Consider the following 25,455-nt stretch of genomic DNA (forward strand, 5'->3'; position numbering starts at 1 on the left):
GTTATAAACACCTGCTTGGCATTTATTAGAATGCCACATGATTTGGAAAATCCAGAACAAGGCTGTCCAGTATTACTGACATCTAGGCAACAGTGAAGGTCCAAAAACAGTCAAACTGCATGTTCATATATTATTACAGCTTTTTTCTTCTGCAACAGGTGAATAATGCTAATAGAAAAAAAGATGCACATTTCTGATTATCTTTACCTTTTTTAAAGAGATGAATAAAAATGAAAAAACAGGAATGGTTTCAGGTGTTTGATACAATGAAGTTTTAAGAAAATGTTCCCATGACAACCCCGAGAGAGTACAAAACAGAGCAAAGAAACCAGCCCACATACCCAGAGAGGTGTGTTTTTACAGGACTCATGTCGATTAATTACAACCCTGTGAGGAGATACGCAGAAATTAATGATTCACTTCTTTTTAGCTGGTTTTTTTTTTTTTTCATTCTTCAGGATGAGTCGCCTCTTTTTCCTCTAATGTTTGCTGCTTTTCAGGAAGCTCGTTTGGTCCATTCCCGCTTAGTTCGGATCAGTCGGCTCTTTCTCCATGTATTTATTTACTTATTTCTCCTGGCTTCTCCTAAACTCGCCTAAGACATGACTCCAAATACTGGGTTGTGGCGGCAGATGCTCGGCCCGATCTCCTCGTAGTCCTTCTTGGTGTGGCACACCTGGTAGAACTCCGGCTGCAGAGACAAACAGCATTCCAGATCAGTCTGCTGATAGTTAAACGGTATGAAAAGAGGTGGCGAAGACGGGGGAATACTCACGGTTGATGCCAACATTGATCCTCCGAACCACACGGCGTACCTCTGCATGTGGTGAGTGACGACTTGAACGTCGATGGGCTTCGGCTGCAACCCAAAAGGACTCGTGTTAACAGGAATGCTTCTATTGTTAATGAGCCCTGATGGGGGCGCCTTACCTTTAACTTGCCGCCACTGAGCTCCTCGCTGATTTTCAGCCGGGCGTCTACGGACCTCTTCAGGTCTCTCTGTAGGCGTCTGCCGAAGTCCCTGAACATGGTGGAGCCTCCAGAGAGCACCACGTTCTGCATCACAAAGGGGGATCATAAAGTAAAGAGCCCATATCATGAATCTTCTGCCACCGTGCTGAAAGCTTGAACTGTTTTTCCACTTTTGTTTCACAGAAAACTTTTTTCTGGAATAAAACAGGCTTGGATTTGATTCCATTCACTTTCTATGTATGTAGAAAGTAATTCTTCTAAGTTGAATCAGCCTAAAAGACGTCATAATACTGGGATCTGAAACCTGAGGAGTGCTGGGAGATCTATGGTGGAACAGTCTTTCTCTACCTTATAAAGAGGACGTCTGACATCAATGGGGCAGTTCTGGATGACTTCGTCCACCACCTCTGAGATGGGCTGGGTGAAGTCTGGGTTTGCAAACTGGACCGGAAAGACAAGACATTTCAAACCTGTAATTCCATAACACATGGCTCCATCGGCTGAAAAGTGGGAACACGTTCGGCAGCGGCCATACCTCTGGGTGGAAGAAGATCTCGGGGCCGAGGAAGCGCTCGTATCCCACGTCGATGGTGAACTCCTTCTTGGTGATGGCGTTCACGCCCGTGTACTGTTTGATCCACTTGGAGGCGTCGGTGTCGTATTTGTTAAATTCCTTGACGAGGTCGGGGCAGACGTAGCTGAACCGCTCCTATGAATCCAAACGAGAAGAAAACAAAACCTCTCTCATGGTGTTGTGTTGTAGCTATGCTGCCATCTTGTGGACAAACACATGAATACTGATTTTCTTGTCCACTGCTGAAGTACACACCTTCACAGCCTTGGCCGTCTCCAGCGACTGCTCCGGAGGAATCCCCACCTCTCGCTCCCTCAGCAGCTGTTGGGTGAAGTAGGTGATGTCCCGTCCAGCGATGGGGATGTGCTTGATGCAGCTCCCGATGACGTAGCCTTCAGCCTGGGGGGCAAACGTGGCAACACTGAGGGGCTGAAGCAAACAGGAAGGAGCGGCGGGGGTTGTGGAGGGAAGGCGACACCTACCACCGGGATGACGTGCGTCACGCCGTCGCCGCTGTCGATAACGGTTCCTGTCAGCGTCCGCTCTCCAACCAGCCGGGACGTCCAGGAGGCAGCCAGTGCCAGGACGGCCTATGACACACATTTGACATTTTTTGAGTGATTATTTTTACACGCAGAGCTACAACTCAAACGCCTCGGAAAAGAAGAACTGAAAGTAAGAACTTCCTGAAGAAACTTCCTTTCACGTTCCGAGTATTAGAGTCAGACCTAATTATATCTACAGCTCAGTCGTGCTGCGGCCTGCTGGGAGGGACTTCACTTCCTCAGATAACTTTGAATTTAAACCATGTAGACATTTATCTTATAGGTGCAAATCTCACCTGAACAGCGATGTAGAGGCCCGGAACGTTGAAGGACTCGAACATGATTTCGGCCGTGTACTCCCTGTTCTCAGGTGTGTTAAGCGGAGGCTCAGTCTGCACACAGGAGGTCGGAGCAATGACACAAAGCAGATGATCCAGGCCTGTCTCTCGTTTTATCAGAGTAGCATCTCTGTGGAACAGCAGGGAAGTTCTCTCTGTCTAACAGCAATGATGGAACCTACTGGCCAGGTCAATTCTTGGCAACAAAGATGCCTTTTTTTAGTCTAACTATCTCGTCTGTGGTCTGTTCAGGTAGTCTAACAGCCATAGGACAACAGTGGAGAGAAAGAAAGTGAGTCAGGGCTTAAATTTGACAAGGTTCTGTTCGTTTTTTATTGCAGCTTTGCAAATCCGCTGCAGCCGAACCGTTCCCCCCCCCCCCTTTCAGTCACAGTTAAAACAATGAGAAATTGACGTGAAAAACGAGAACCCTGTGAAGTTATCAGTGAGCTAACTAGGAGACAGAAACCCGTAATAATGTGTCCATACCAGGAGGAAGTAGTGATCTTCAGGCTCTGCCCGCAGATACTTGAAGATGACCTGCTCCATGAACCTCTCCATCAGGTCCCAGTCCTCCACTATGCCGTGACGGATGGGCCACTGTGAAAAATGAGATAAAAAAAATTAAAAACCCATCAACACTGCAGCGACTGCAGCTTCAGCTCACCTTTGTTGCGTACGAAGGTTTGTCGATGGCTTCGTCTCCGATGTAGAAATCCAGATCATCGACGCCCTTCATCATCCTGCGCTGCGCCTGGTCACCCACCTTAGCAGACTCTTTGATCGCAATACCTGGAGAACATGAGCCACACCAGGCTGCTGGTAAGCAGATACACATGGACAACAACAGAGTACTGATGGAGCTCATTTCCTGGGTACTCACAAGAAGGTATGATAAACTGCGGTTCTGTGTTTCCTGCATATCCAAGCTTCGTGTACCTGGTGAGGAACAGAAATAACAGAACATTATATTCAAAAAACGTGGCATATTTACATTTCTATTAAAAAAATCTATTTATATTAGATCGCTTCAAATATAAGGAAATAAAATGGTAAAAATAAAGTAAAACATGGAAAAATAAAAGTTAATGTAAATAAAATGCGTTAGCTAAAGAATACAAAATAAAACTTTGTATTTTGTCTTTTTTATCTAATGAATTTTATTTTCATTAACTATATAAGTTCATATGGTAAGACAGAAAAAATAAAACTCTTAAAGAATAAAATAAATACAAAGGAGGACAGAAACAAAATTTTGAAAAACATAGATAAATATGATGAAATGCAAATAAAAACAAAATACATGAAATAACATAAAAATCTCAAATGTATGAAAAAAAGATTCAAAATCAAAGGAAATAAAAAGAGTTACCAAATGTTAAAATAAAATAATGTAAATAGTGAAATAAAAAGAAGGCATTGCAAGAAGAAAATCCACAAAATAAAGCGGATAAATTAATTAGAAAATAAAGATCGAGTCAAAATTATACTAATAAAAAGCTGAATAAATAAAATAATTCAGAATAAAAATAAATCAAAGAAAAAACAAATACATAAAATATGAAGACAAAACTGATAAAATACAGAAACAAATTCAGTAGATAAATAGAACATAAAATAAAATATAAAATTTATGTTAAATTAATATAAAAACTAAAATATTACACATTAAAAACAATTTTAAGTATTCCACATAAGGTTATAAATACATAAAATCGTAATTACTAATTTATCTTAAAGAAATAATGCCTAAATTAAATGTCTTTCTGCGGTCCAAGTCGCTGTACTTTCTATTTAAAAATGCGATCTGCATAAATCTGGATCAAAAGAATAAATTTGACAGACTCTTCTGGTTAAAGTCAACCCAGACTAGGATCTAAAATCACCCCAAAATAAATCACTATGATCCCTTAGAACAAGATTACCAAAAGATCTGGGTTTTATTCATCTGCTGGTTAGGAGAAAAAGCCCCAGGAAGAGAGCTAAAGTCACTTCTCCAGGAAGTGACTTTAGCTCCAGCAGCTAGCAGCAGCTAGCCGCAGCTTTAAACGCAATAAACAAACAAAACAAAAAAAAACCCCAAAAAATAGTTTGAGTCTTCAGAATGCTCATGTGTGTCTACAACCTCTATGCTGACAGGTGAGACGGAGATCTTTTTTAAGAAGGAGAAGCGGCTGTCCGAATGTGAGCAGCTTTCAGGGCGTTAGCTGGAAGTTTGACAGCAGCTTCAATGAAAGCAGGCAAACAGGCTGGCTAGCCTCACTTACCCGGTGCCACAGTCAACAACACAAGCCGGGAGCCGACCTGCCATGGTTCCGCTCCGTTTGCCGACCTAAACACGAATATATAGATAACCAGAAAGCAACGAGGGGCTGAAGAGGGACGAATTTCCAACGCAGCCGCCTGAATGAAGAGCAGCCGCCGCTGGGTCGGAAACGCTTCCGGATTCCGTGGCAGCAGCTTCTTATGCAGAGTCAGCAGCTTCATTGTAGCAACACCGCCCCCAAGTGGAAGAAAACTGTTATTGCAACAAGATTTTCTTTTTCTTACACACACATATATATATATATATATATATATATATATATATATAATTCTACAACGGGAGTCTTGCAGCCCCATTTCTTGGTGCAGATGTATAGAGAATACACGAGATTAGGGGTTAATGTTATCATGGGCAACATGAGCAGCTTTAGAGAGGAGAGGGCACTACAAAAAGAGAGCTGTTTTATCTGAGTTGCACCCTGAATAAGCCCTACATTTTAAAGGAGCATGACTGCGTTGTCAACCAAATTAAGCCCATGTAGTTGTTGTTGGAAATTCCTTCTGCTTCTCCGATGTTGCTGGTGGTTTCTTGGCAGCCGTTGACCAGTTTCCATCTTGTATTTTCATCCAGGTTTGCAAAAATGTCTAGGTGTTTCACTTTATCTCTACTTATTGATGACCGTCTTCACTGTACCATGATTTATATACAGTACATGTAATGCAGTGGATCTTCTTTTGTATCTTCCTCTTGTTTGATTCCCTTGTACAAATAAATCTTTTTGTCCCTTTGTAAACTCTCTGCAAACTACCAAAGGATGCAAATGTCAACAAGGACAGCAGAACCTTATTTAAAGGTAACCAGATTCACAAGAACTTCACAAAAATGCAACCAGGTTATTAAAGCTTTCTTCATTTTTTCACATTCCTTTTCTTACATATTTGATTGTTTCACAGCTGAACCATACTGGATACATTACATTAAAGGTGCAAAAAGTCTGGAAATGCTTTATTATGGTTTACATTTTTAAGTCCCAAAAACTTGAAATTTTTTAAAGTGGGTAGTAGAATTTTGAAAGCCAAAGCATGGGCTGTTTAAAGAATATAAAAAGTAGCATTTACACCGATTTAAGCTGATTCTGTGTAGAATGATTATAAAAATAGCCTGAAATAAACTCAATTGTTTTAGATTTTTTAAATAGAATATAATGGATTTTAATTATTTCTCTAGATGTTTATTGATACAGTTTATAAATGAAGATAGTATCTGCAAAATTTACATTTATACTTTCTAAATTTGTTGTGCTATTGTTCTTCAACAGGTATTATTGGTAATACCCCAGCTATCAGGCTTGAGCAATGGGATATTGGAGTTAGCTCTTGCTTTCACCAATAGGTGGCAATGATGTACCAGCTGAAGAAGTGGAAAAAAAATACATTTGAATGTCTGCGTTTAAGTTGTTCAGCTGTTTTTTTTTTGTTTTTTTTTTACGTCTAAGTATAAAACTTGTTTTTATTTTACATCTAAAGGGTTTAAAGAGTCATAACTTGGGATAAAAAAAAAAAACACACTTCTGTTCTCTTCAGATTTGCTTTTATTCATAAAATAACAGCCCACCTTGTCTCTCCTGACTCCGCATCAGTGCTTTGGGTGCCTTCAGGGGCCACCAACAAAACATTTCTCCCAGCTCAGCCTGACAGCACGGATGACCTCGTATAAAGACGATATATCAGCAGGAATAAGTCGTAATGCATTAGAGCCATTACTCAAACGTGAGTCTATCCACTGCAGCGAGTCTGGCAGCAAAGCCCTCAGCTCAGTCGCTCCTAATATAAACAGCCCTCGTCTTGGTTCTGTTGAGTCTGCCTCATGGAGAATCTCTAGCAGGAACTGTGGCCTAAACCATTTATCTAAAAGTCAAAGGAAAGTAGTGAGTTTAGGACTGCTGTCGCGATCCTGAGGTGTTTGGGTTTTCATTTTCTTTTGTGTGTGTTATTTTGACCATTTCCTTGTTGTTTTTGTTCTTTAGGTCTTGGTTTCTTTGGCTAATGCCTATTATTGTTAGGTGTTTTTCTAGTTGGTTCTTTACACTTTTTTTCTTGTGTTCTTTATTAGTCTAGAGATATTTTCTGTTAGATATCTTTCCTGGGTTTTCTTGTATTTCTGTTTCTGCTCTGCTCTACCTTCTCTCTGCCACAGCTGCTCCTTATTCCATCTGATTAGCTTATGTGGTTCGCTTGCCAGTTCTCTCACCCTGCCTCAGTGTATAAAAGCTCCTGTCTTCTCATTATCTGGTGCTGGATTCTTCCATTGCCTCCGCTCTCTGCTATACTCCTTGTATCTCTGTTCGATTAATATTCTGCACCTTGTCCCATCTGCTTATCTTGAGCAAGACCATTTTTCTAAGATTTCTTTCTTTCTTTTATCGTTAAAGGACTCGGCTTCTCTTCAGTTCAGCTCTGCACTTGAGTCCTTATTTATCTGAACCATGAGAACAACTTTAAAAACAAACAAACAACTGTTTCAGTATTATCTACTTTTAAGGTAATTAATATCGTCTTTGTTTCACTTTCATCGATTTGGCTCCCATCTAGTCTCATTTGATCAGTTCTGGTTTAGCTAAAGCAGAACTGTCTCATGGTTTCCTCTCATGGTTTTCATCATAACAAATATGTTTGTTTCCTTCTGGACAGCAGTCAGGTCGGCAGTCTTACCCATGATTGGGGTTTTGAGTGATGAACCAGGCTGGGAGTTTTAAAGGCCTCAGGAATCTTTTTCAGGTGTTTAGAGTTAACTCGTTGATTCAGATGATTAGGTTCATAGCTCGTTTAGAGACCCTTTTAATGATATGCTAATTTTGTGAGATAGGAAGTTTGGGTTTTCATGAGCTGTATGCCAAAATCATCTGTATTAAGACAATAAAAGACCTGAAATATTTCAGTTAGTGTGCAATGAATCTAAAATATATGAATGTTAAATTTTCATCATGACGTTATGGAAAATAATGAACTTTATCACAATATGCTAATATTTTGAGAAGGACCTGTATATGACCACTATAGAAAGCTTACATTAGGTAGAGTTAGCTTATCCTCACACATCCTATAGCTTGCAGTCTGAGTCAATACCAGTCAATACCAGACCTTGCCAGGCCTTTCGCTTCAGGTGGACGCTATTAACCAATCCACTCACTTCTAAAGGTGACTGGCTGCTTTGGATTTATATTTAGGGGTAAACTGGGGTGAATACAATTAAATTGATTTTAGTTGCTTACTTTTGAAGGTGCTTAAAAAGATGCTTAGCCTTTTGAACTAATACTTTGTTTTTGAATTTCCTTTGACATGTTGTTCAGATTGTCCACTAGAGGGCAGCATAGCTCCCATTTCTTAACCAAAGCATCCTAAAAGTTATATCATGAGCCAGCAGATCAATTAATCTAATAATACACAGACTGAATAAAGCTAGCTCTTTGAAAAACGTGTAGTGGGATACAACAAACATTATGACAGATTTCCGCAGCCACTCTTTGATCTTTTGTTCTGTTTTTCACTGAGTGACAGAGATTTGTTTCTAGTCAGATGCTTGTTAATGCTCCAATAGTTGAATCCCCCCTTAAAGCTGTTGTAACTCGGATGGTGTTTTCTTGCATTTACTGGCAGCTCCTTGGTGGGATGAAGATTTGTGCTCGTGTGCATATATTGACTGGAGCAGGAGGAAGGTCTGGCCTAATCTAGCTAAACGGGAGCTAATTTCTAAAGAGTTTTGCCTTATAATGACGAAGGCTGTGTATTGATTCATATGAACTGAGGGGAGTTTTCTCCAGAACATACAGCAGAATGATGGAAGGGTAATTGACTCCCTGGAGGTTTTTGATCTGACTATCCCCACTCCCTGAAATCCTCGCCCACACACAAACAAATAATTTGCCCCTTGCTTCTGACAAAACTTGGCCTGCTCGGTAAACGAAACAGACGAGCCGAGGTCCCTCATCAGCTGAAGTATTACCACTGTCAGAGCCCTGCTGTCATTAGAGCCAGGCAGAGGAGGGTCTTATTATTTTTAATAATCTGCTGTTTTTGCTGCTTCTTAACCCTTGGGGACCTGCAGTCGGCACTTTCGGCTGTGATCATCAGCCATCCTCCATGTTCAGACCTAATGATGCTCGGTCATCCAATCGGTAGGATGCTCGCCACACAACTGCCGTCTAACTACCTTTTTACATTACTTAACAACATCTAAACCATAACAGTGCTCTAGGATTTTCATTGCTTTGTAAAATGAAACAGATTATTCCAATGGGAGCCGCTCTGTTTTGTCCTCAGCAATCTCAGCAGCATCGTTAGGGATGCAGTTACAGTTATTGCACGCAGAGGTCAATCATCTATTACTGGCGGCCATCATCAGAGCCTGAACCAGAGTGTTGGCTGTAGATGTAGCTGGGAGAACGAGACGTTGGACAGATTTCTAATAGCAGAGGCTTTTTCTAAAGTGTAAACAAGGTCAAATGTTTCCAACACGGAGGCTCCAAAATGATTCCAAGGCTGGTGACGCAAAACAGATGTGGAACGAGACGATTCAGAACCAAAGAAGCGACAGTGAGGATCTGATCAACACAAACCAGTTTCTTGTTTTAGGTCCTCATTCTTACTTTCTGTTGTATTTTATATCATTTTGGTTGTTCTGTATCTATTTGGGTCTCTTTTTATTTTGCGTTTCTAGAGGGCTGCACAATGTATCCAAAACAAAGATGTAGTGAGATATTGGCCAGTGACCAGAGCTAGTCACTGACAAGTGCTACTCGAAAACTCCAAAATCTTTTTCCAGTCAGTGAACACACCGTACTAAACATTACCAGGTTAGCAACAACACTTAACCGTTTATTCAGACTGAGAGACAGTGAGAGAGAGAGAGAGGGAGCAAGACTTTAAGCGTATAACAGGAAGGCTCAACAAAGTACAGCAGAGTTGCTCTGTTTTATTCTCTGGACCTTTTAACCAATGTCTGTTATGAAACATACTGAGTTTTTCAGCATTTGGAAGTCCAAGAATAAAGGGGAGGCTCTACGCTCTCCAGGTAATACAGTGCTGTTTGGTGATGCTAACTGCGCTAATTGCCGAATTACGAACAAAAGTCTGGTGACTGGAACTCTACACTGATCAGAAACATCAGAATGTTTTCCAGCTATTGAACACAACAGCACTCTCTGGTGTGGAAGTTGTTACTGAGGAACGAAGATTTCTAGAAAGAATACAGAAGACATATAGGCTGTTCATTCAGGCAGCAACAACATAGACTTCAGTGGTTGCTGGTCCTGTGTTTGCTTCATCAATCCATTCTTCTCAGTTTTGGCCATTTTGGCCATTAAAATCTTAACTGACAGTTTCAGTTATACAGTTGAAAACAGATATTTATATACATTGTAGAAAAACGTGTTTTTTCTTCACCATACTCTATATTTTGTGAAGTGCACCAGTCCTTCCTTTAACAAAACAACCCCACAACATGATGCAGCCACACCCATACTTCACAACTGGGATTGTGCTCTCAGGCTTGGAAGCTACCACTCTTCCATCAATTGTGACAATTGTCGTTATGTACAAACACTTTTAATTTCCAGTTTCAAAGACATGTCTCCATTACTTCAGATCTTTCACCCTGAGCAATTTTGCAAACTGTAATCTACCTTTTTACGTTGCTTTTGGAGTAATGGTTTCTTCCTCTCTGAGCCGCCTGTCAGCCCATGTTTGTACAGGACTCTGTGGATAATGACCCTTTCTTACCAGCTTCAGGCAGCGTCTTTGCGATGTCTTTTGCTTTTGTTCTTGGGTTGATATGCACATTTTGCACCAAAATGTTCGTCTCTGCGACACAGGTCCCATCTCCTTCCTGATGTCCTGGATGGCTGTTTATCCTTCCATATAATTGTTAAACAGATAAATGTGGTAACGAGACTTGTTGAAGTCTAGAATTCTCTTTCTCCGATTTCTATTGATTGTTTTTATGACATCGAGCAAGGAATCAGTGTGAGGGGTTGCCTTAAAATACATCCACAGATCTGGATGCATGAACTCCACTATTTAACTCATATATTGTGAACCTTTACAACAATTAACCATTGCTCAAGTCAATACAAAGAGCAAGCTACTTTCTTGATAAAAAAAAAATCTATATTTAAATATCAATCCTATCTTAATTGTCACAGCTTTTAATAAATTCATGAAGTCTGTGGAAAGTGAATCAGTAAAATAAATGCAATGAAGTTACAAGTAGCTGAGGAGTTGCCACAAACATGATGTAAGAGCTGATTTTTCTGCAACATTTATTGAAACCACATATCAGCAGAATACAGCGTTACTCTTCACAGAAGACTCTTTAAAAAAAAAAAAGCCAAGAACATCCATCAGGCGCTCAGGCCCTCCTCTACCATGACGCACTGTAAAACACCAGCTGTTGTGTCTGAGAAAATTTGAGAATGTATTGTTGTTGTTTGTGGTGTATACAGCACAAACGATTCAATCCTGTACAGCGTGAGACAGAAATGTAAGGCATTTGTGTAAATAATAACAAAGTGAATTATTTTCAGAATGAAAGTGCATATTTTCGAAATTTACTCCTCTTGAATGGGGCGTTTTTAAAGTTGAAAGAATTCTGAGAACATGCAGGTTCTCAGAATTCTCAACTACAAGATGTATTTTGTTTTTTTATTCTTACTTAGTCTAATACTGTATAGTATCATCTAAATCAGGGATTCCCAAACATTTCTGCTGTTGACCCCTCAAATAAACAGTGCCTGAGACTAGCAACTGCCTACTGGCGACCCCTAAAAATACTTATTTCACTCTATAATAAATATAAAGTGAAATAATTATATATATTTTTGTCTATGTATTTTATGTATTTTTATAAATGTATTTAACATTTATTTTTTGAAAATTACATTTAATTATTTAACTTCATTATTATATTAAATTATTTAATAATGTATTAAATTAATAAATGGTACAATTATTTTTTTATGGGACATTTACATTTATTTGTTTCATGATATATTTATTGATTTACTTTTGTCCCTTTTGGCCCTCCATAATCCCCAGGGTCACATCATGATGATTCTGAAAATCATCTCAGACCCCCCACTTAGTTTCTCAGGCCCCCTCTGGGGGTCCTGACCCCTACTTTGGGAACCCTTGATCTAAATGGTGACATAATTGAGGCTTTAGACATCTAAATGCCTCATTTTGTTAAGGAGTTAAACAAATGTGTATTTTTTATTTAAACAGATTACATGACTGTGGATAAATCAACAGTAACTTAAATGGGTGCATTTTGGGTACTTTGTTCTTCCTGCAATGAAATGACGAGAAATACAGTATGGCAGTGGGTAAATATGCTTTAAAATAACTGTTTAATGTGTTCTCCGGAATAAAATAGTTTTTCTGAGAAGTAACAACTACTATATCAACACAAAATGGTGCTGTTTTAAACGATAAGAGCACAAAAAAGGCCTTAACTTAACAGAAGTTCTACCGACACTATTACAGAACGCTCCACTTCACTAAAAGCAAAGAAAGCAAAGAAGTGACCCGGCTGCAGGGGGAACGTTCCTGTAAAATAAGCAAATAATGATGCAGAGAGGTCCTAGTCGCTGTCCGATATCCATTGGATCAACAGCTTTTTGATGCGGAGACGATGCAAAACCAGAGTCCGAATTCGCTCACTAGTTTCCGTTCAGAACCCCAGGCAGGACCTGTAACAAAATATCAACAGTTGGGTTTGAAAACAATTATGTTAAGTTTATGTTTATTTAGTCTCTTTTTAGAGTACACCCTCTTTCATGCTTAAGGTTGTGGATATCTAAATAAGTGCACTCCGTTACAACCTTTCGCTTGTATTAATAACTTGCATCGTCTGTGGGATAGATGGCTATATTTGAATATATAATATATAACAAGGCCACCACCGTGCTTCACAGTTGATATGATGTGCTAATTTCTTGAGTTTTTAAGTGTTGTTTGAAACAATTGATTCCCTGTGGTCATTGCTGATGTATTTGACCCCCCGCCCCCCATCTGATTATATAACATCCCTAAACTACAGTACACCTTTTTCGTGTCTGTTTTTATATATCTAAGTACACCCTGTGATGCAGTAGCTTGTAGAACCACATTTAGTAGCAAAAAAATTTAAGCACTTGTTTTGGTACAGATGGACAGAAAGTTAAATCTCAAATTTAAAGAAAGCCCCGATCCTTGGCCCTCCATCGCCGTGCCTCACAGTTGGTTGGTATAAGTGTTTGTCCGGATATTCCGTTTGGTTTTCCAGTGTGTTGCAGCAATTGCTTCTCTGTGGTCATTGCCAGAGTTTTTATATTATTGACAGTGTGCAATTTTGTATACATAATTATATATTAAAATCATTTTAGAACTAGATTATTGTTATTGTCTCCTGATATGTAAAAAGCATTGTGGTGTACAGACCAAATGCAGCTGAATCCACATCCCAGAACTACAGTCAAGGTAAAAAAGTAAGTACAGGCCATTTTAAGTCTAGGTTTAAATCTTTGATTTTAACTGAAAGTACAGTGATTTAGATTAAACTGTAATGCGGTATGTGGTGGGAACGTCTACGTCAGATGAAGAAGCATCGGCGCAATCAAGAAGAGAAGGGCACGTCTGTTTGAGGTTGCAGCCGAGGGGACGGGGCGCTTCCTCTTGGGGCCGTTGCAGAGTGGCGTGTTGCAGCAGGTGATGCACACCGAGTTCAGCCTGCCAGTGCAGAATTGCTGATAACCAGAGGAGGCAATGAGGCAGGCCCCAGAGGATGCACAGGACTTCCGATAGTGTATTCCTGTAAGAGAAGAGGGATTGCTACATTGCGTTATGGAAATATATGCTCAGTCTGATCTCATTAACTGATATTTGTCCGTGTGGTCTTACATTTCCGATTAAAGAATAACTGCAGCTTTTTTTTAGAGCACTCCAGAAAGTCTGGCTGTTTGTTATCAGGTACAGTCTCTATATATTAGTAACATCTATTATGTTGCAGCAGGTTGGTTTTGTTATGTGGGAAAACTAATGGTAGAAAAAATACGTAGAGATGAACATTTTTCTTTTTGTAAAGCAATAATTGTGAGCTTGTAAATAAGATTACCATCTAATTAAGCATTGAATTACAATGTTTACAACCATGGAGTCGCATGCTGTGTACGGTCACCTTGACAGCCCAAAACAAATAGCAGGAGGATGTATAAAGAGATAAATTTCAATTGGTTTTGGCCTAAGAGATCATTTTGGTTACTATATTTTTGCTTAAAGCAGTTTCACACAAGCCCGGTTCCTTCCATGGAAAATGAGCATCACTGTACATGTAGAGTAGCACTGAAAAATTGCCTGTGGACCAACCGACCTTGGAAGTTTTAGCTGATTCTGCCCACACCACTGATAATTTAAGTGACCTTTAGTCATCAATCGCCTCTAGTGAATTTTTGTTAGCCTAGTTGTTGTTGTTGACAAACTTTTACATTTTAATCAACTGAGATATGAAATCATGGAGAAGTTCTTGTTTAGGGCTTTCTATGTCTTTAAGGAAAATAACTTCTGTAGCGTAATCTCAAATCAAGTAATATTAATCTCGAAGAAGATCAATGTAATGAAATGAAGACAGAACTACAAGATTTAGCTTTTTGGAATTTCAGGGAAACACATTGAAATCAGAACTATTCTTCACAATACATTTTAGAAGGTATGCCTTGTACTCACACGGTATTTCTACCCGAAAAAAATGCTTAATAATTGGCAGATTCTCATGGAGGCTTTTTGTATGAGCATACAAATAAAAAGTCTCAACTAATATGGGTATTAGTAACTTGAACAAGTAAACTAAATATGTATCAATATGTTCTTGAGACTCCTTTACTGTTCTTTGTCACTATTCGTGATAAGTGACTTCAAAGGTTCTTCATAACTGACAGTTACATTTCATCATGAAATCAGTCAAGTAAAATGATAACTGGCCATTCTTTTCTGATGTGTAACCCTTGCTTTTATCTCTCCAGCGCAAAAGAAGGGGATTCGGCCCCCTTCCTACCTTTGTCGGAACTGGATCTAGGTACTTGGAACATGTGGGATTTGAACCAGCCACTGCACCATTGGGAACTTAGGTCATAAATAAACCAAAATTAAGCCCCCTCACATTGTGGTCTCTTGTTGAGCTTATCCGTCTTCACTTGAGGAGTTGTATTTAAAAACAAATGTAGAACCTCATAAGACTTGAACCCAGAAACTCTAAAGTTCAGAGTTCAGATTTTTCACTCATTGCTTTGATAATTGGCTCCAATGATTAACAGAAACGTAAAGCTGGACTTACCAGAACTCTTGCAACCACTGAACTGAAGACCTACTGAACTTCAAGCAACTCTACCTTGGTCAACCTCTTTTCAAACAACTTTACAATCTTTACCATTGTAGTGAACTCATAGGTTATGATCTGACATCCCCACAAGCTTCAAACTGTTTTAATTATTCCAGCAGACACAAGTGTTATGTTTGAAAGGTTTTTACTCGATGCATTGATTTTTAGCTGTAGAAATTCTCAGACTCTAAACACTCTAAAGCCTTTGTTTTGAACTCCATACCTCTTTAGAAAACGTCTACACTTAATACAGCCAAAGGTACCTGTTGATGCATATTCTATACATAGCAAGAATCGTATTGGAAGCACTTTGTAAGCATGAAGTGAGGTAAGTAAAGTAGTGGAAGTAAAGAGAATTTTAGAATTAGAATTTGTGTCATCCTCAACAGGTATAAACCCAGTGAAAGGAAGCACTTTTAACTATTATCAAATCCTGTCGTTGAATAGGTTACCTGTGTCATCAGTGGCTTAGAACGTTAAAACACTACCATCTGGTATGAGAGATCCTGTTAAAAGCATTTGTTGCCAGATTATACTATTTTAATGAGCCTTTTTAATGAGCTTACAGGTAGGTTTAGATAGATTTCTCTGTAGCTATATTTCAAATGATAAAGATTGCATGACACATGTGTCTGTTTGCCTTCGGTAGCTGTCTGAATAGTTCACATCCATGCAATTCTTCTGTTGTATTAAAATACAACAGAAAAATTCATTGTGAATCAGATTTATCTGATTCACAATGAATTTTTCTGTTGAATGAATTTTCATCTTCATGGCTGTCAGAGAGGACAGATCATGTCCAACACTCATAGCAGTCACCTCACACCGTGAGCTATTGAAGAAATCTTTCATTCAAAAAGTCTAATCCAACATCTTGTTACATAACACAAGCACCTTCTACACTTACCGGCCACTTTATTAGGTAAACCTGTAGGCATGTAGACATGGTCAAGACAATCTGCTGCAGTTTAAACCGAGCATCAAAATGGGGACGAAAGGTGATTTAAGTGACTTTGAACGTGGCATGGTTGTTGGTGCCAGACGGGCAGGTCTGAGTATTTCAGAAACTGCTGATCTACTGGGTTTTTCACGCACTACCATCTCTAGGGTTTACAGTGAATGGTCCAAAAAATAGAAAATATCCAGTGAGCGGCGGTTCTGTGGGCGCAAATGCCTTGTTGATGCCAGAGGTCAGAGGAGAATGGCCAGACTGATAGAAAGGCAACAGTAACTCAAATAACCACTCGTTATAACCAAGGCATGCAAAAGAGCATCTCTGAATGCACAACATGTCGAACCTTAAGGCGGATGGGCTACAGCAGCAGAAGACCACACCAGGTGCCACTTTTGTCAGCAAAGAACAGGAAACTGAGGCTACAATTCATACAGCCTCACCAAAATTAGACAACAGAAGATTGGAAAAACGTTGCCTGGTCTGATGAGTCTCGATTTCTGCTGCGACATTCGGATGGTAGGGTCAGAATTTGGCATCAACAACATGAAAGCATGGATCCATCTTGCCTTGTGTCAACAGTTCAGGCTGCTGGTAGTGGTGTAATGATATGGGGGATATTTTCTTGGCACACTTTGGGCCCCTTAGTACCAATTGAGCATCGCGTCAATGCCACAGCCTACCTGAGTATTGTTGCTGACCATGTCCATCCCTTTATGACCACAGTGTACCCATCTTCTGATGGTTACTTCCAGCAGGATAACGCGCCATGTCATAAAGCACGAATCATCTCAGACTGGTTTCTTGAACATGACAATGAGTTCACTGTACTCAAATGGCCTCCACAGTCACCAGATCTCAATCCAATAGAGCACCTTTGGGATGTGGTGGAACGGGAGATTCGCATCATGGATGTTCAGCCGACAAATCTGCAGCATCTGTGTGATGCTATCATGTCAATATGGACCAAACTCTCTGAGGAATGTTTCCAGTACCTTGTTGTGTCTATGCCACGAAGGATTAAGGCAGTTCTGAAAGTAAAGGGGGTCTAACCCGGTCCTAGCAGAGTGTACCTAATAAAGTGGCCGGTGAGTATATATTTTAGCTTCTTACTTGTTGCATTAAGTGTTGGCTGTAAAAATTCAGGAGGGCTGAACTCAGAATCTCTTGAACTGCAAACAGCATCAAACACTCGGAACTATTTAAGCAGGTATTTTAACTTGTTTTCACACACCTTAAGAAACCTTACGTCTTTTACCCTTGAATGCATTTATCAGGATTGAAATAATGATTTAGATTTTTTTTCTTTTCATACTTTTCTCTTTTTCAAGACAATCTTTATGTTTATGACCTTCCCATCCTAATGTTTTATACTACAAAATGGGATTTTCATGTACTTCTTTCTTATTTTTACATGTCCCCAAACATAAAATACACCACCAGGTGTCAAACATTAAGCAGTTGTTTTTTTTATTAAGTGCAAGAAAGCTGACATTCATAACCAAATGAGTTGACTCTACATCCAAAGACAGCTACTGTCCAATATATGTTCATGTTCTTCCTACTTTTAGGAGAAACCACTTTACTGTTACTACATGCTGTTTGTTTGCCATTACCTATCAAAATTCACTAACCTTCCTAAAATATTCTTATGTCATGTTAGACAAGAATGTCTTTGTGATTTCTGATTGCAAAGTAATCACAAAATCCTAACTGGCTGAACACTAACCCTGTAAGAACTTTTCGATAAACAACCTTGCTTTCACTAGCAAGTCCAGGTAATGCATTGTAACCACAAGGTATTAGTGTTCCACCAAGTTATTTGCTAACATTAAGAAGTTATGTAAAGCTGCTTGTACTGGAAGACACTGGTAAGACCTTTGAGGCCGTTTGGACTCAGAGGCAAACAAGTGAAATGGTTGCACTTGCTTGTTTAATAAAAAAACATTTCAAATAATCTGAACATCAAAATTAAATACCTAAATGTGTCTATGTACTAACGCTTTATTGTTGAACTGCATTGTTGATGTATAGCTGTGTATCATCTGCAAAGAATTTTACCGGATATCGTTAACCCCTTTTACATCTGGTGCAAATGGTTAATCAAATCAGCCAAATAGTACTGTCAAAACAATAACAAAACTTAGGTGCTGTACAAACAATGTCAGGTAAAGTTAGCATGCCATTAGTCTACCTTGAAACTGTATATCATTTAGGAGCAAAATATTTTATTAAAGCTTCATTGACAGATCAGTCATCGATGGCGGTGACACAAGAAAATGTTATGTTAGCTAAAGACATACTACATGTCAGGTTTCTGTGTCATAGTGAATGGTCCTGTCAAGAAAATGCCTTTATGTTTGATCATTTAAAGCTAAATAAAGGCCAAAATGTAACGTCATTTCATAATAAAATTTTAATTATTTCAGGTGGGCTACACAAAGCACTGCATGCTTTTTTTGGAGTAAATTTAGACAAATCACACAGTTTGAATAAGCCAATTTGTTATATTTTTTCAAAATTTAGACCAGTCAATCAGGGTATAGAATACTGAAGTTTCAACATAATTATTTGGGGCCCAATTTGGAAAAATCACACTAGATGATTTATTAGTTTATTTAAAAAGATCTGTATTACTAAATGTTCAACCCTCTGGTATCCAATCAACCCCCGGTATCCAACCCCCTGACTGCATAGCACCACAGCCCATTTCCAGAGCACATCTCGCTCTAAGTTCTACTCAAAAATCTCACACCTTAGTAAATGTAATCATCTGGAAACAAAATCCAATTTTCAGAATTGGAACTAATGCTAAGTCAATGTTTAGCCAAACTAGCTTAAGGGATATGGTAATGTTGCTAATACAGACAAAGAAAAAGACTGTCTCCTTGTTTTGTTTTCGCTTTTTCTGATTAAAAAATGACTGAGCATCTAAATTATAGCAATTAATTGCTAGTTTTTCACTTCCTTTGGTTCATTATTTAATTTAATGCAAAACATTTTACCAAAGGAAGCTATTGCCTTCCCATTCTCTTTTGCAAAATGGCTGAAGGCTGTGATTTTTAGGTGTTTTTTGAGAGTATTTAGAGGCACTATGAAAGATATCACAGCAAGAAATTATATATATATTTATCTAGCTGAAAACTTTTCTGAGACTGGTATTGTTTGCCTGCAAAGGGTCCTATTGCTGTAAAACTGTGTGGATACACATCAAATGATAATTATCTCCCTTTGAAACTGCATAGAGAAGCAAAATAACAGAAAACAATGTCTGTTCCACTGAAAATTGCAGGAGATTGAACTGATGTCTTTAGAGGGAGCAGGTAAGTCAGAAATGAGTGATGTATTTGAGACAGGGGAAAAAGGAAAGAGGTGAAAGCTGCTTCTTCAGAAAAATATTTTCAGTCTTTTCATACTACCTTTAAAAAAATGTCAAAAGTGCAATGTAATGTAGATGTAATGAGATGTTTATCTTTTTATGATTTAAAGTGATCAAAGATTAATGTCATAACAGCATAAAATCTGTATTTTATTTTAAGACATCAGATAAAATAAGCTTTGGAGGTTATGCACTTCCTGGGAGCTGACTCGTGTTCCCAGATGGTCTCTCAGAAGAAGGTAGGAGGTCTAATTTGACACTTTTGCCATTTCCATTTGCATTCTCAGCTTTAAATATCCCACAAAACAACTAAATCTCCAAGAATTAGGCAACTAATTTACATTTTTTTAAGTTTTTTTAAGGAATAAAGTGCATCCACAGATTTCTATCAGCCACTGAGACTCTACTGGGAAAACCTGCAAGAATTAAATTGCATTAACTTACCATCAGATTTGACCAGCACTTCCTTCTGGCACATGTCCTGTACGTTGACCGTGCAGTTGACGATATATTCGGGCGTGGAGCAGTCGTTGTGTTTCATCTCCTCACACTGGTAACACTGGATCTGAAGAGCATCTCCTATCCCAAAGAAACAGCAAGGAGAAATATAGTCATCAGTATAGCTGTAAAGAAATGGATGATGTTTCTATGAGCATTCTGGGTTCTCAGCACGAAGGGTTTTGGACATATTCAAGAAACGATGTTGAATCGTGAAATAAAAAGGAAATTGCCTTTTTATGTTTCTTTTTGCCTTCGTCTTACTTTAATTAGGTTTTGTAGCATTAACAGTACTGCATAATATGACAAATGGAATCAATTAGTCAAAATTTTAAAAAGCATGCAGAATAAAGCTGCAAAAATGGAAAAAGCTAACTTTAAATATCAAAATGTGTTACAATGTGTTTTTCTATTAAAATTAAAGCCAATAAAATACAACAGCCTAATTCAGCCTTAATTACATTTTTCCTTTAATTATTTGATTTGACACATCAGTATGTAGAAGAATCTTGAAAAAAGTTGTATTAATTAAACATAACGTCAAAAGTGATCCAAGGAAGGACGGTAGTGACCAGGCAGCTCAACGTTGCATGTGGGGACAAGTGCTGGCCTATGCGGTCCGATCCAGATCCAACAGACAAGCTGCAGTAGCTCAGATTGCTGAGAAAAAGGTGTCGCAATGCATAGTGCACTGCACTTTGTTGTGTTCAGGGCTGCATAGCCGCCGACCCGAAAGAATAGAAACGGTATTTTCGGTGTCTGTTCCCTCCTTCAGCAGGATAATGCCCCAAAACAAAAAGGGTTCATGAAAGGTTTAATTGCAGGAAGATGACTTTGAGTTGATTAAATGGCCTTCAAACTGCCCCAAGATCTCCAGCCAATCGAAGATCTGTGGATTGATCTGGACTAAAGGTAATAATAAGAATAATTATGTAATATAAAAACAAAAGTTTAGATTAGAAAATTGCAGTTTGGATCACACAGTATTCTGTATATACTGTAAGTTTTCCACACTGAAGAAGGTTGGCTCTGGGCTTCCTCTGGATAGGGCTGTCAGCTGAAAAGCAGCACCCCTCCAGGTTGCGCAGCTGGTGTAATGTAACCCTATAAGCATTCCTATGACAGTAGTTAAAGATTCTGTTTTTTGTGCGATTTCTGAGAAATTGTATGTTTGAAATATTTTGATCTTTAAATAAAGCAATTGTACACTGCTGGTTGTAAGCTAAATCGGACTCAACAAAATTAAATCAGCACCTTCAGTTTGGAAATGCCCTTCATGTTTGATATTGACCATGAGAAACAGCCGTATGTTGCTGTTTTTGAATTGAGGGAGTATAGGTGATGTCACTGTGATGTCAAACAAGACAATATTTTGGACTTTTTGGCATTGAAATTCATAAACAGATTCAGGGAACGATTAAATGCATCATTGGTCAATCTAAACCTAAAACATAAAGGATATTGACTTACTCATTTAATTAATTCTAACCCTTACAGATTTCTTCTGTTTTTGCTTTTTTATCACACTCAAGTTTCAGATCATCAACCAAATTTTAGTATCAGTCAAATAGCAGATTTCAAATGATGTAATCTATTTAGGGAAAAAAAACTATGAGACCCAAACTACCACCATGTCAAAAAGGTATTGCGTCCATTGTTATTTGTGATTAACAAAATTTTTTTGTAAAGCTGAGTTCAGTTTCACTAACCACACCCAGGTCTGGTTATTGCCTGACTTATAGAATCAATAAATAATTTAAGTAGAATCTATCTGACAACATGAAGTAGGCTGAAAGATCTCCAAAACCAACACATGATCTAAAGAAAATGTAAGAATAAATTAAACACAGTCATTGACATTTATCAGCCTGGAAAGGACCTTCCTAGGAGAAGCTGGGCGAGCAAAATTGCTCTAAGAATGCATCAACAATTCAAAGATGTCATACAAGGGAGAGTTTCAATACCAAATCCACTGCTGGCCAAAAAGAACAGAAAGGCCTGTTTCAGATTTACCAACAAACATCTTGATGATCCCTGAGACGTTTGGGAAAAATACTACATGGACTGATAAGACATAAGTAGAACCTTTTGGAAGGTCTGAAAATTTGCTTCATGATCTGAAACACGGAAAAGCTACGATAGAGAAATCCATGAAAATGTTTTTTTTCTCAGCACTTTTTTCTCAGCACTCTCAGATATTTGAAGCCAAAACGTATACAATAGTATAAAAGTTTATAAAAAACAATTCTAGACAATTATATAAAATAAATTATGATTCCATTTTAATTTTAGATTTATCCTATAGAGAGCTTCACTTTGTACAAAATAAATCTACAAATAGAATTGACGGGGTTGGTTTAAAAAAATATCGGTTTTTAGAATCAACCAAAAAAGCTGCAATCAGTTCATCTCAGATAAACCTGATAGAAATTTTCCTCATACTTTTATCAGCTGTACTTGCAGAATCTATGATTAACATTTGTTTACTCCTTCCTGTCATGATCATCTCTTTTAGATCAAAACGATTCCACTCTTTTACAGTGTTTTGCATTAGTTTGAATTTCTACAAGAAGATGGAAAGATCCAAGGCTTTGTGACTTTACAAAGCACATATATTTTTTAGCTGTTGGTATTTTCTGTCACACGTCAGTGCTTCTCAGTTTACACCTCAAGCCATAAAATGCACTATTACAGAGCACAGAGCGGTCCCTCTAACCTTCTTTAAACCTATGGATTTTATAGATGATAAAGGTACAATTAGAGAATAAAAAGGCTGTACACTGAGTGACCTGTGTGCATGACGTCCACTGGGGTACCTGATAGAAAATCATCATTAGTGCCTTTTGCACACTTCATTTTGACGCTTTTAACTCTGCCCGGTTGAGCTTTTTTTATTGCCTAGAAACCTCACTGTGGGGTCCATTATATACACTGGTCTTGCAGAAAGGGCTGCAGAAAGCTAAGGGAGATTTAAAATGGAGAAGGCTAGAAGGCTCTGGGTGAAAACAAAAATGGAATTGGCACTGGTGTAAGTGATTAATATGTCACAAAAGCCTAACTCAGATGGTGAGATCACAATAAAAATGTAATGTTGGCATATAAATAACACTTGACAGGGTCAGTTAATAGCACCATCTAGTCAGCACATTCCCACTCTGATAATTGAAATGGCAGGAATCATTAGTGTAAACTAAGAGGCATGATCACATATCCAGCCTAATTATCATCCTTCATTCATCATCTGCAAAACCAGAACTTAATTTCATCTGCGTGTTTTTCTCAGTTCCATCAAGTAATATTGATGCAAGTTGGAGCAGATAGAAAAAAATCTTCCTGTTATAATCACTAGAACTTCTTTCCTTTCAAAACAATATTTGCAAACATGCAAAAATTTCGTAAATTGAGCAAACAAAATGCACTTCTGCAACTTTTCCAAAGACAAGATGGGCATTTGGAATAGAGTACATAATTAAATGCATTCACTATCAGCAGAGAGGAAGAAGCATCTGAGTGCGCAAAACCTTGCGCCAAAAACGCACATATTTTACATTTCCTCCCATGAAGTGCATTTATTGCACGCAGAAAGAAGTGGTTTCCAACACGCATCTTTTATGTATTTTAGATCGATATCGCTTTAATAACCCCTTAACGCTTTTCTCCTGTTGCGCACGGATTGTCAGCCGTCAAGTTGCACCCACCTGCGTCCAAAAAGAGTCCAAATAAAGTCGCGAAAACGAGCAGATGCATCCTCTCCTGATTGTTACCCGGAGGAGAAACATCAGACCGAAAGGGATCAGAGGGAGCAGGAAAAGATCCGCCGCGGAGACGACCCGGACGCGGAGGAGCTCATCCTCTCTACCGGCTGGGATGGAGGGAGGGATGGGTGGGTGGATGGAGGGAGGGAGAGCTCCGCAGAGGTGTTGCGCTCAGACGCGACTGGAGAGGGAGGATGCTGGAGCGCAGAAATTATGAAGCGCACCACGTGACGGCGGCTGGCGTCTTACGCCCTTTACAGAAAGACAGAAATATCAAAATAACCGTATTTATAATAAGACTGTTTTCTATGAGCTAGACAAAAACTTGAGTTTGTAATCTAGAAATCGATTCTGTCTTAATTCATTTTCTGGCTGTTACAGATAAAAGCCTTGGATTGAACAATGTTTTCACTTAACTACCTGGTCTGACACAACATATCTACCTAAACTACATTTTTAAGGGATTTTAAAGGGGTGGTTCAGATTTTTTTAAGAAATTGGCTTCTGTTAAGAAGTTATGAGCAATCAATATCTTCTTTACAGTATGACTTGTGTGGAGTATTTTTTTGCTTAAGGTACACTGAAAAGTCATTTCACCAATTTTCCACCCCAATCCACATTGTTAGATGGTCACACACCCGTAACAACTTTGACCTGAGAGGGTTAATGCAGGATTGAAGACCAACTGTGCAAGTATAGAGTAAAGACACCAGCGCCAGCTTATCAGTCTGTAGCTGCACAGATAGGAGACATCATATCACCCTCCAGTGATCGTCTGATATGAGAATTATGTTGATTGGCAGTATCTGGTGAAAATATTGACACACTGAGGATGGTGCAGAACAACTTTGCTTCTAAAGCACTGAATGCATTTTGGACAGAGTGCAGGAGGATCACAACAAAGAGCTTAGCCTTGGGGAAATTCCTCCACAGTAATAAGCCACACCCATTTGATTCAGCAATTACAGCAACATCAGCTGAAAGCTCACTTTTCCCATTATCTTGTCATGTCGCCTTGTATGATGTGAAAGGACGAGGATAAAAGGATTCAAAATAGGGGGGTTCATTGTTGTGTGTTTATTGTAAACTATTATGTGAAAAGGGGCTTGAGATTGTAGTGTGTTCCATTTGTAGTTGGAAGTCAGAGTTTCGAGTTCCGAGTCAGAAAATCCAACTCAGCCCCTTGGACATTCAGAAAGTAAATAATTTCTCTCTAAAGCTGCACTGATCAGAATTTTGTGGCCAATTTCAGATTTCTTTTGTTTGAATTTTTGTTACACATCTATATTTTATTATTTTAAAACAAAGATACATTTATTACAAGAGCTGACATAGTTATTGGCTACATTGTTTTATATTAGTGTTAAACAGAAGTCTCATTCCTTTAAGAATATACTGTAGATCCTTCCATTAACTCTGAGCTTTCCAAGAGGCTGCTAACTTTTCCAGATCCAACATGTTCCGTACCACACAGAGGCTGAAAGCTTTCAAGCAGTGGTTCCCAACTTTTTTTGACTTGTGTATCCCGTGAGCCATTTTGTAATGCCACGCGTACCCTCTCTAGTGTTTTCCCCTTAGGATTTTGGTCTTGGGGTGGGGGGTTAAAAGGTCAGTCAGTCAGTCATTTTCTACCGCTTATTCCATAGTGGGTAGCGGGGGAGCTGGTGCCTATCTCCAGCAGTCTATGGGCGAGAGGCAGGGTACACCCTGGACAGGGGGTTAAAAGGTAGAACATGTATATAAATATAGAAGAGTGTCCCAAGGCTCTT

The 25,455-nt window shown here is 38.8% G+C and overlaps 2 protein-coding genes across 3 annotated transcripts; both read right to left on the reverse strand.

Annotated features, from left to right (window-relative positions):
* Position 1: 1 nt before the first annotated feature.
* LOC124861138 (actin-related protein 3) lies at positions 2-4,881 on the reverse strand. Its single transcript, XM_047354657.1, has 12 exons — positions 4,697-4,881; positions 3,313-3,368; positions 3,097-3,221; positions 2,919-3,029; positions 2,388-2,483; positions 2,029-2,136; positions 1,802-1,945; positions 1,508-1,681; positions 1,321-1,413; positions 931-1,056; positions 776-859; positions 2-691 (listed from the first exon to the last, which is right to left on the reverse strand). The coding sequence occupies exons 1-12, from the start codon at positions 4,738-4,740 to the stop codon at positions 596-598; spliced, it is 1,257 nt and encodes a 418-aa protein (XP_047210613.1). The 5' UTR covers positions 4,741-4,881; the 3' UTR covers positions 2-595.
* A 6,113-nt stretch (positions 4,882-10,994) lies between these two features.
* LOC124861305 (ly6/PLAUR domain-containing protein 1-like) lies at positions 10,995-23,848 on the reverse strand. 2 transcript variants are annotated; one of them, XM_047354893.1, is made up of 4 exons: positions 23,630-23,848; positions 19,878-20,012; positions 13,320-13,539; positions 10,995-12,439 (listed from the first exon to the last, which is right to left on the reverse strand). In XM_047354893.1, exons 1-4 carry the CDS (start codon positions 23,676-23,678, stop codon positions 12,421-12,423), a joined length of 423 nt encoding a protein of 140 aa, XP_047210849.1. In that variant the 5' UTR covers positions 23,679-23,848; the 3' UTR covers positions 10,995-12,420. The 2 variants fall into 2 exon arrangements, with proteins under 2 accessions (XP_047210849.1, XP_047210850.1); XM_047354894.1 differs by lacking the exon at positions 10,995-12,439 and having other exon boundaries at positions 13,316-13,539.
* Positions 23,849-25,455: the final 1,607 nt, after the last annotated feature.

The sequence above is a fragment of the Girardinichthys multiradiatus genome, chromosome 24 (assembly GCF_021462225.1).
Source record: "Girardinichthys multiradiatus isolate DD_20200921_A chromosome 24, DD_fGirMul_XY1, whole genome shotgun sequence".
Lineage (NCBI taxonomy): Eukaryota > Metazoa > Chordata > Actinopteri > Cyprinodontiformes > Goodeidae > Girardinichthys > Girardinichthys multiradiatus.